General features: G+C 43.1%; 1 protein-coding gene across 22 annotated transcripts in view; it reads right to left on the bottom strand.

Annotated features, from left to right (window-relative positions):
* Positions 1-12390, bottom strand: part of DLG1 (discs large MAGUK scaffold protein 1) — a 348066-nt gene that overhangs the window by 78123 nt on the left and 257553 nt on the right. For 11 of the 22 annotated variants that reach the window (XM_069727207.1, XM_069727208.1, XM_069727203.1 and 8 more), the window contains one exon: positions 730-763. In XM_069727207.1, coding sequence (XP_069583308.1) covers positions 730-763 — 34 coding nt within the window. Of the gene's footprint in view, positions 1-729; positions 764-1216; positions 1317-12390 lie in introns of all 22 variants that reach the window. The other 11 variants (XM_069727197.1, XM_069727200.1, XM_069727202.1 and 8 more) reach the window with 2 other exon arrangements.

Raw genomic sequence — 12390 nt, 5'->3', positions numbered from 1 at the left:
GACCAGAACCAGACCGGGACCGCCCACCCAGGTGAGTATAATCTAACCTCTTTTCTCATCTTTCAGGATACATCGGAGGCTTATCTACAGCATTACAGAATGCTGTAGATAAGCCCCTGATGCCAGTGGGCTTAGCTCACCTTCGATTTTGAGGGTGACAGGTTACCTTTAATATGATCTGTGCACATAAAATCAAATTGTTGTCAGCGGCATGTCTTGCTATACTTACACAGGATGATGAGCTGCCGAGAATGATTGTTTTTAAGCAAGCTTAAAAATCTCACCTGAGGATTAAATGTTTTGCACATTCCACAGGTGACTTGCAGCCTGTTTAAACAGGTCGATAATCAGGAAAATCATTCCTGGGAACACGCATTGCAACATTAGAGTGTGACCCCTTAAATGCTGAAGTGACAGCAACTGTACCGTCAAAGTGGTTAGACAAAATGATAAAATGAACTCTTAATCATCCCAAGCCAGACTTTTGGATTAAGCTAATAAGAAAATAAAATTAATGCAGCCCGGTGTTTATTAAAAAAAATATTACGGTAAATATCTCCAGATTTCATTACTCAAAGTTTCAATACCTTTAACTTAAGAGAAGATGAAGGACCACTCTGAAAGTTATGTTACTCTTTTTAAGAAGGAATAACAGAATCCTTTCCAAAGAGAGAAAATTGATTAAATTTTAGGAATTAAAACTCAGGTGGTGATTTTTCTGTCACTTACTCAGGCCTTTTGATCCCATGTCGTCAGGGACCTCCTGTAGTCCCAGAGAGCAAACAAAAACAAAGAAATAATCACAGAGAAAACACTTGTCAGTAAAATATACACAAATGGCGCTACATAAAAAAGGCATTCCCAAGTTCAGGAAAAGGTAAAAATCCAAAACAATTTGCCTCATTACTTCAAAGGTTCAAAGCATTTTAAATTTGATACCTGAACGTAAATCTTTACATATATTGGTTACAAATTTGCCTGATCGTTATTACCTTATATGATACAGTGCATGCTTTAGAGAAAGAGCCAAGAAACCTGTTACTTTATGCAGTTAGAAGAGTCATTCACCAATATTCCCAGCATGCCCTGAAACTTTAAGGTAATCTTCTGTTGAAATCAAACACCAAATACTGCTCTTGAAAATGCCTCATTTGTAACACCCTAATACAGGCTAGCAAACCTTTCTCCAGCTTGGCCCATTATATCACGTACTTACGGTCAACATCACTGGTTTCCATCTCACTCTGGTCCTTGTTCTTGTAGAATGGGAATTTTCGGGAAAAGAGGTTCTTTTTACGCTTGTCATTGAATGACTGCTGAAGAAGAAAAGGAGGGGCAAAACAAAGGATGTCTAATGTCCATGTGTACAATTGCCCCACCCTAGCAGATCTGTGGATGCTGACCAATGGTTCCATAACATGTAGCTTAAAACTCAAGGATATCACAAAAATATTGCAATGAACAACACGTATCCAGTATGGATAGCACTTAGGAACTCCAAAGGAGTCCGTAAACTTCATCTCAAATTCAAAATGTCAACTTTAAAAAAAGAAATAACCTCTCCCCCCCCCCAAAGAACAATAACTAATTATTTCTTCATTAATCGTGTTTGGGATGTTTTATAATAATTTTTAGCTGGCCACCTCATTACATGACCTACATGTCATTTATGCAACCATTTTGTTTCTTTGTATGGCTTTTTTCATCAGTGGATGCAGGCTTACCAGAATGTAAAGACAGGAAGTATTGGTGAAACATGAATATTTAACACCATTATCTGGCATGAGTTAACCCAACCCAGTACTTCCATGGAAGATGGAGTTTTGTTTGGAAGGTCTGGAGACAACTGGGTAAGGCTACAGTAAAGGATCAATAACTGAAGGCTGTAGGGCGCTAACACTCCTGATTGTTCCATTGCAATGATCCCATTAATTTTTAAACGACAAGTATATTGATCTGGTCTATCCATCAACAGAAAAAAAAGGAATAAGACAAAACAAAGATAGGAAGTATACGGGCAGTTACTGGAGAGCTGTGTTAGTTCACCACAAGTTGCACAATAGTGATATCAAAGTATAAAGCCATCAGGAATCCCATAAGGAAGGTGGGAAAGAAGCATAAGATAATGCATCAGTGAACAGTTAGTGGTAGGTGACTGTAAATGTAAGGCCCCCTCGCCTGGCACCACTACAGATTGTGAACATACACAGTTAAGCGGTGGTGATAATTAAAGCTACGAGATCAGATGTAATGTAAGCTATAGCAACTGGACGCACAATGATCGGTAATGCCTATGTTAATTAATAGTGATGAGCGAGCATGCTCTTGATATCGTGTTATGCGAGCATGATCAGGTGTTATCCAAGTATCTCGGGCATGCTCAAGTAATATATTTGGGTCTCTGTGGCTGCATGATTCGTGGCTGTTAGACAGTCACAATACATGCAGGGATTGCCTGTTTGTTAGGGTATCCCTGCATGTGTTGCAGCTATCTAACAGCCGCAAATCATGTAGCTGCGGGGACTCGGATTATTTCCTACCTACTTCACATGGTGTGTGTCCGTACAATAGGGTGTTTCTGATGAAGTTCTTTATTGGCCAATAACGAACAGAGAAAAGTGATGGCGGCTAGATGATGCTTCTTGTGTTGTGGCTCTTTGGCATCTGTTGTTCTGCCTCTAAACATCAGCACTGCTACATACACCTGGACATGAATAGTGACACCCAGAAAGCCAGTGCTGCTTATTTCAGAACTGTATTCATGTAACCAGCACTGTACAGATGTTGACATTAATCAATGTTCCCATTGGGGACCAACAATCAATATTCCATAATCATCCTAGCAGTATGTTTTTTTGGAGTGTGGTTGGCAAATGGAGGAATCCTACACAAACATGGGGAGAATATACAAATTCCAAAAAAAGTTTCACTTTAGGGGATTACGAATTTTTTGGGAGTTTTTTTGAGTTATTTTCTATCACTAAGTTAGGGGATAACTTACTGATTGCTGAGGATTCAATCGAGAACAGAGCTCAGTCTTGAACACAGCAGAGGAATGCAAGCTCGGATTATGCTCCATTAATTGTACATGGGTCTGCTGGGAATAGAATACAGCACTCCACTTTGTCTGTCAGTCCCAAAGGGAATTCATGGGCAAGGGTTCAAGCATGCGTTCCTTAGCTTCATTTAAGATGGCCCTGTTCTTGGGGTTCCACAGCCCCGATTTTGGGGATAACTTGCAAATTGCTGGGTGGTCCAACCACTTGGATGGTATAACTTTTTTGAATAACCCTTTGCTCAATTCCAAGCCCAGGGCCTCTTGTGAGGGTTTTAATCATCATCATGCAACTTACGGAAAAGAAAGGTCTATTTTTCAATTTGCAAACAAGGGGTCATGCTGCAAGTAACCCTACATAGTCGCAATGAACACACTTATAGAATTTTGTACTTATGTATTGTATTTATGTACATATGCAAATCTGTTGAAGAAATAATTATTTTCTATGAAGGAATACCGCCATCGGTTGCTTTAGCTTACATTACAGAAACTGAGCACTGATGGTATTATATTGACGAGGAATCACTGTAGCCCAAGGATTTAGTGATGTGGATAGAAAACTTACAGGAATAAAACCCGATTGACCTCTCCATGTTAGAAAAGGTAAATAAATCTTTTCACTGAAGCTTTGGTAATGCACCTATTAAATTAATATTAAATGTGTAAAGAAGTGTCAGTCTGTGTTTTAGAATTCTGATTTCTATTGTCAACGTAAGCAAATAACTAGTGTGGCACTAAGGAAAAGATGAAGAAGAAAAAAGTTGTTTTATAAAAAGAAAAAGCAGTACTCTATCAATGGCAAGCGTATTGTAAACTCATTTCATGCATTTTGGGGTGCAGTGTTAGTACACAGTCTGTGTACAACAGTTATACATTCAAAGAACAAGGACATAATTTAGTAAATTGAGTTAAAAAGTTCAGTCACTCTTATCGCATGCTCTCAAAGCAAGTTTTACAGCACTACACAACTTATATCTAACACTGAAACACTGTTCTTAAAATACAAAAACATGCATCAAGATGACACAGATAAATGGTTTATCATCTGTTATTTTACACAAAATCAGAAACCATGTACACCAGGCATTATAAAATATGAAGGAATAATTCACTTCCGTGGAAGAAAAGTTTTTTTTAAAAAAGTTTTCACAATCAAGAATCAACACCACCTTAATTTGACCAAAATTAGATGTCTGTGAAAAATGGAATGGCCTATGGACTCGCCAATCGAACTTAGCCTATGATAGGACGGTGAGCCTGTCCAGTTTGGATTGGGAGACCTGTGGACAGTATGTACATTACGGTCCGTACACAGACCCAGTTTCAAGAACATCTGCATTCAGTTTGAGGCCTCAATCAATCGTCCATTTTTCATATACATGTTCAATCTGTGCTTTTTTAGGTATAGAACACATCCATTATAGTCTATAACATTACAAGACAGATAGCAGTTCATGTATGTCTCCATGGTTTGTTTTTGTGGCCCATAGGTCTGTGAAAAAAATCATGGAAACAAATCGGCCTTTGATCTTGGTCATGAATCAAAGTCACCCACGGTGAAAATCACGGAGAACACACTGATGCCATGGGTAGATGAAACTTTGTAATATACAGTACAGATCAAAGTTTGGACACACCTTCTCATTTAAAGATTTTTCTGTATTTTCATGACTATTAAAATCGTACATTCACACTGAAGGCATCAAAACTATGAATTAACACATGTGGAATTATATACTTAACAAAAAAGTGTGAAACAGCTGAAAATATGTCTTATATTCTAGGTTCTTCAAAGTAGCCACCTTTTGCTTTGATGACTGCTTTGCACACTCTTAGCATTCTCTTGATTAGCTTCAAGAGGTAGTCACCGGGAATGGTCGTCCAACAATCTTGAAGGAGTTCCCAGAGATGCTTAGCACTTGTTGGCACTTTTGCCTTCACTCTGTGGTCCAGCGCACCCCAAACCATCTTGATTGGGTTCAGGTCTGGTGACTGTGGAGGCCAGGTCATCTGGCGTAGCACTCCATCACTCTCCTTCTTGGTCAAATAGCCCTTACACAGCCTGGAGGTGTGTTTGGGGTCATTGTCCCGTGAAAAATAAATGATGGTCCAAATAAACGCAAACCGGATGGAATAGCATGCCGCTGCAAGATGCTGTGGTAGCCATGCTGGTTCAGTATGCCTTCAATTTTGAATAAATCCCCAACAGTGTCACCAGCAAAGCACCCCTGTTATAAAAGGCAATTCAGTACTACAATGGACATAGCGGTCAGAGCACATACAGTGATCTGACAATAACCCAAAATCATAGAACGAGCTCTGAGACGTGGGAACTCTGCAGACCGCAATCCCTAATCCTCTCCAAACAACACTAGAGGCAGCCGTGGATTGCGCCTAACTCTGCCTAGGCAACTCGGCACAGCCTGAGAAACTAACTAGCCTGAAGATAGAAAATATGCCTACCTTGCCTCAGAGAAATACCCCAAAGGAAAAGGCAGCCCCCCACATATAATGACTGTGAGTTAAGATGAAAAGACAAACGTAGAGATGAAATAGATTCAGCAAAGTGAGGCCCGACTTTCTTAACAGATCGAGGATAGAAAAGGTAACTTTGCGGTCTACACAAAACCCTAAAGAAAACCACGCAAAGGGGGCAAAAAGACCCTCCGTACCGAACTAACGGCACGGAGGTACACCCTTTGCGTCCCAGAGCTTCCAGCAACAAATTAGACAAGCTGGACAGAAAAAATAGCAAACAAATAGCAAAGAAGAACTTAGCTATGCAGAGCAGCAGGCCACAGGAAAGATCCAGGGAAAAGCAAGTCCAACACTGGAACATTGACAGGAAGCCAGGATCAAAGCATTAGGTGGAGTTAAGTAGAGAAGCACCTAACGACCTCACCAGATCACCTGAGGGAGGAAACTCAGAAGCCGCAGTACCACTTCCCTCCACCAACAGAAGCTCACAGAGAGAATCAGCCGAAGTACCACTTGTGACCACAGGAGGGAGCTCTGCCACAGAATTCACAACAGTACCCCCCCCCCCTTGAGGAGGGGTCACCGAACCCTCACCAGAGCCCCCAGGCCGACCAGGATGAGCCACATGAAAGGCACGAACAAGATCGGGAGCATGGACATCAGAGGCAAAAACCCAGGAATTATCTTCCTGAGCATAACCCTTCCATTTAACCAGATACTGGAGTTTCCGTCTAGAAACACGAGAATCCAAAATCTTCTCCACAATATACTCCAATTCCCCCTCCACCAAAACCGGGGCAGGAGGATCAACAGATGGAACCATAGGTGCCACGTATCTCCGCAACAATGACCTATGGAATACGTTATGTATGGAAAAAGAATCTGGAAGGGTCAGACGAAAAGACACAGGATTAAGAACCTCAGAAATCCTATACGGACCAATGAAACGAGGTTTAAACTTAGGAGAGGAAACCTTCATAGGAATATGACGAGAAGATAACCAAACCAGATCCCCAACACGAAGTCGGGGACCCACACGGCGTCTGCGATTAGCGAAACGTTGAGCCTTCTCCTGGGACAAGGTCAAATTGTCCACTACATGAGTCCAAATCTGCTGCAACCTGTCCACCACAGTATCCACACCAGGACAGTCCGAAGACTCAACCTGTTCTGAAGAGAAACGAGGATGGAACCCAGAATTGCAGAAAAACGGCGAAACCAAGGTAGCCGAGCTGGCCCGATTATTAAGGGCGAACTCAGCCAAAGGCAAAAAGGACACCCAGTCATCCTGATCGGCATAAACAAAGCATCTCAGATATGTTTCCAAGGTCTGATTGGTTCGTTCAGTCTGGCCATTAGTCTGAGGATGGAAAGCCGAGGAAAAAGACAAGTCAATGCCCATCCTACCACAAAAGGCTCGCCAAAACCTTGAAACAAACTGGGAACCTCTGTCAGAAACGATATTCTCTGGAATGCCATGTAAACGAACCACATGCTGGAAGAACAATGGCACCAAATCAGATGAGGAAGGCAATTTAGACAAGGGTACCAGATGAACCATCTTAGAAAAGCGATCACAGACCACCCAAATGACTGACATCTTTTGAGAATCGGGAAGATCAGAAATAAAATCCATAGAGATATGTGTCCAAGGCCTCTTCGGGACCGGCAAGGGCAAAAGCAACCCACTGGCACGAGAACAGCAAGGCTTAGCCCGAGCACAAATCCCACAGGACTGCACAAAAACACGCACATCCCGCGACAGAGACGGCCACCAAAAGGATCTAGCCACCAACTCTCTGGTACCAAAGATTCCAGGATGACCAGCCAACACCGAACAATGAACCTCAGAGATAACTTTATTGGTCCACCTATCAGGGACAAACAGTTTCTCCGCTGGACAACGATCAGGTTTATTAGCCTGAAATTTTTGCAGCACCCGCCGCAAATCAGGGGAGATGGCAGACACAATTACTCCTTCCTTGAGGATACCCGCCGGCTCAGACAAACCCGGAGAGTCGGGCACAAAACTCCTAGACAGAGCATCTGCCTTCACATTTTTAGAGCCCGGAAGGTACGAAATCACAAAGTCAAAACGGGCAAAAAACAGCGACCAACGAGCCTGTCTAGGATTCAACCGCTTAGCAGACTCAAGATAAGTCAAGTTCTTATGATCAGTCAATACCACCACGCGATGCTTAGCTCCTTCAAGCCAATGACGCCACTCCTCGAATGCCCACTTCATGGCCAGCAACTCTCGGTTGCCCACATCATAATTTCGCTCAGCAGGCGAAAACTTCCTGGAAAAAAAAGCGCATGGTTTCATCACTGAGCAATCAGAACCTCTCTGCGACAAAACAGCCCCTGCTCCAATCTCAGAAGCATCAACCTCGACCTGAAACAGAAGAGAAACATCTGGTTGACACAACACAGGGGCAGAAGAAAAACGACGCTTCAAGTCTTGAAAAGCTTCCACAGCAGCAGAAGACCAATTGACCAAATCAGCACCCTTCTTGGTCAAATCGGTCAATGGTTTGGCAATACTAGAAAAATTGCAGATGAAGCGACGATAAAAATTAGCAAAGCCCAGGAACTTTTGCAGACTTTTCAGAGATGTCGGCTGAGTCCAATCATGGATGGCTTGGACCTTAACAGGATCCATCTCGATAGTAGAAGGGGAAAAGATGAACCCCAAAAATGAAACCTTCTGCACACCAAAGAGACACTTTGATCCCTTCACAAACAAAGAATTAGCACGCAGGACCTGAAAAACTGTTCTGACCTGCTTCACATGAGACTCCCAATCATCCGAGAAGATCAAAATGTCATCCAAGTACACAATCAGGAATTTATCCAGGTACTCTCGGAAGATGTCATGCATAAAGGACTGAAACACTGATGGAGCATTGGCAAGTCCGAATGGCATCACTAGATACTCAAAATGACCCTCGGGCGTATTAAATGCAGTTTTCCATTCATCTCCTCGCCTGATTCGCACCAGATTATACGCACCATGAAGATCTATCTTGGTGAACCAACTAGCCCCCTTAATCCGAGCAAACAAAGCAGATAATGGCAAGGGGTACTGAAATTTAACCGTGATCTTATTTAGAAGGCGGTAATCTATACAAGGTCTCAGCGAACCATCCTTCTTCGCTACAAAAAAGAACCCTGCTCCTAATGGTGACGATGACGGGCAAATATGCCCCTTCTCCAGGGATTCCTTCACATAACTGCGCATAGCGGCGTGCTCAGGCACGGATAATTTAAACAGTCGACCTTTTGGGAATTTACTACCAGGAATCAAATTGATAGCACAATCACAATCCCTATGCGGAGGTAGGGCATCGGACTTGGGCTCATCAAATACATCCCGGTAATCAGACAAGAACTCTGGAACCTCAGAAGGGGTGGATGACGAAATTGACAGAAATGGAACATCACAATGTACCCCCTGACAACCCCAGCTGGACACCGACATGGATTTCCAATCTAATACTGGATTATGGGCTTATAGCCATGGCAACCCCAACACGACCACATCATGCAGATTATGCATCACCAGAAAGCGAATAACCTCCTGATGTGCAGGAGCCATGCACATGGTCAGCTGGGTCCAGTATTGAGGCTTATTCTTGGCCAAAGGCGTAGCATCAATTCCTCTCAATGGAATAGGACACTGCAAGGGCTCTAAGAGAAACCCACAACGCTTAGCATACTCCAAGTCCATCAAATTCAGGGCAGCGCCTGAATCCACAAATGCCATGACAGAATACGATGACAAAGAGCAGATCAAGGTAACGGACAGAAGAAATTTTGACTGTACCGTACCAATGGTGGCAGACCTAGCGAACCGCTTAGTGCGCTTAGGACAATCAGAGATAGCATGAGTGGAATCACCACAGTAGAAACACAGCCCATTCAGACGTCTGTGTTCTTGCCGTTTAACTCTGGTCAAAGTCCTATCGCACTGCATAGGCTCAGGTTTAAGCTCAGGTAATACCGCCAAATGGTGCACAGATTTACGCTCACGCAAGCGTCGACCGATCTGAATGGCCAAAGACAGACTCATTCAAACCAGCAGGCATAGGAAATCCCACCATGACATCCTTAAGGGCTTCAGAGAGACCCTTTCTGAACATAGCTGCCAGCGCAGATTCATTCCATTGAGTGAGCACGGACCACTTTCTAAATTGCTGACAATATACCTCTATCTCATCCTGACCCTGACAAAGAGCCAGGAAATTTTTCTCTGCCTGATCCACTGAATTAGGTTCATCGTACAGCAATCCAAGCGCCAGGAAAAAACGCATCGATATTACTCAATGCAGGATCTCCTGGCGCAAGAGAAAATGCCCAGTCCTGAGGGTCACCGCGCAAAAAAGAAATAACAATCAAAACCTGTTGAACTGGATCACCAGAGGAGCGAGGTTTCTAGGCCAGAAATAATTTACAATTATTTTTGAAACTCAGAAACTTAGTTCTATCTCCAAAAAACAAATCAGGAATAGGAATTCTTGGTTCCAACATAGCTTTCTGATCAATAGTGTCTTGAATCTTTTGTACTCTTGCCGAGAGCTGATCCACAAATGAAGACAAACTTCTAATGTCCATCGCTACACCTGTGTACTGAACCACCCAAATGTCTAGGGGAAAAAAAAAGGCAAAACACAGTGCAAAGAAAAAAAAAAATGGTCTCAGAACTTCTTTTTTCCCTCTATTGAGAATCATTAGTACTTTGGGCTTCCTGTACTGTTATGAAAGGCAATTCAGTACTACAATGGACATAGCGGTCAGAGCACATACAGTGATCTGACAATAACCCAAAATCATAGAACGAGCTCTGAGACGTGGGAACTCTGCAGACCGCAATCCCTAATCCTCTCCAAACAACACTAGAGGCAGCCGTGGATTGCGCCTAACTCTGCCTAGGCAACTCGGCACAGCCTGAGAAACTAACTAGCCTGAAGATAGAAAATATGCCTACCTTGCCTCAGAGAAATACCCCAAAGGAAAAGGCAGCCCCCCACATATAATGACTGTGAGTTAAGATGAAAAGACAAACGTAGAGATGAAATAGATTCAGCAAAGTGAGGCCCGACTTTCTTAACAGATCGAGGATAGAAAAGGTAACTTTGCGGTCTACACAAAACCCTAAAGAAAACCACGCAAAGGGGGCAAAAAGACCCTCCGTACCGAACTAACGGCACGGAGGTACACCCTTTGCGTCCCAGAGCTTCCAGCAACAAATTAGACAAGCTGGACAGAAAAAATAGCAAACAAATAGCAAAGAAGAACTTAGCTATGCAGAGCAGCAGGCCACAGGAATGATCCAGGGAAAAGCAAGTCCAACACTGGAACATTGACAGGAAGCCAGGATCAAAGCATTAGGTGGAGTTAAGTAGAGAAGCACCTAACGACCTCACCAGATCACCTGTGGGAGGAAACTCAGAAGCCGCAGTACCACTTCCCTCCACCAACAGAAGCTCACAGAGAGAATCAGCCGAAGTACCACTTGTGACCACAGGAGGGAGCTCTGCCACAGAATTCACAACACACCCCCACACCATCACACCACCTCTTCCATGCTTCACGGTGGGAACCAGGCATGTAGAGTCCATCCGTCCACATTTTCTGCGTCGCACAAAGACACGGTGGTTAGAACCAAAGATCTCAAATTTGGACTCATCAGACCAAAGCACAGATTTCCACTGGTCTAATGTCCATTCCTTGTGTTCTTTAGCCCAAACAAGTCTCTTCTGCTTGTTGCCTGTCCTTAGCAGTGGTTTCCTAGCAGCTATTTTAACATGAAGGCCTGCTGCACAGTCTATTAAGTAGGACTATCAGCTGTGTATCCACCAGACTTCTGCACAACACAACTGATGGTCCTAACCCCATTTATAAGGCAAGAAGTCCCACTTATTAAACCTGACAGGGCACACCTGTGAAGTGAAAACCATTCCCAGTGACTACCTCTTGAAGCTCATCAAGAGAATGCCAGAAGTGTGCAAAGCAGTCATCAAGGAAAAAGGTGGCTACTTTGAAGAACCTAGAATATAAAACATAATTTCAGTTGTTTCACACTTTTTTGTTAAGTATATAATTCCACATGTGTTAGTTCATAGTTTTGATGCCTTCAGTGTGAATGTACAATTTTCATAGTCATGAAAATACACAAAAACTTTTATACGAGAGGGCGTGTCCAAACTTTTGGTCTGTACTGTAATATATATATATATATATATATATATATATATATATATATATATATATATATATATATATATATATATATATATATATATATATATATCTATATCTACTACATAATTGACTAAGGGTCACTTCCGTCTGGCTGTCGGTGACTGTGTCATGGAATCCAAGTCGCTGATTGGTCGTGGCAAAATGCCCAAGACCATTGCCAGGACCAATCAGCTACGGGCGCAGTCCGGCGGCAACATGGCCACTCCTTCCTCCCCGCAGTCAGTGCCCGCTCGGTACTCCCCTCCAGTCAGCGCTCACACAGGGTTAATGGCAGCGCTAATGGACCGCGGTGTAACGCACTCCATTAACGCTGCTATTAACCCTGTGTGACCAACTTTTTTACTATTGATGCTGCCTATGCAGCCTCAATAGTAAAAAGATCTAACGTTAAAAATAATAAAAATAATAATAATAAAAAAAAAAAAATCATCATATACTCACATTCCGGCGCCTTTCCCGCTCCTCGCAACGCTCCGGTATCCGCTCCATGCAAGCGGCAGGTTCCGGTGGCAAGGATGGTATGCGACAAGGACCTGCCATGACGTCACGGTCATGTGACTGCGACCTCATCACAGGTCCTGCGCGCCTGC

The sequence above is a fragment of the Ranitomeya imitator genome, chromosome 5, assembly GCF_032444005.1.
Source record: "Ranitomeya imitator isolate aRanImi1 chromosome 5, aRanImi1.pri, whole genome shotgun sequence".
NCBI lineage: Eukaryota > Metazoa > Chordata > Amphibia > Anura > Dendrobatidae > Ranitomeya > Ranitomeya imitator.
The sequence above is the reverse complement of the archived record's forward strand: the minus strand, read 5'-3'. Positions and strand labels throughout refer to the sequence as shown.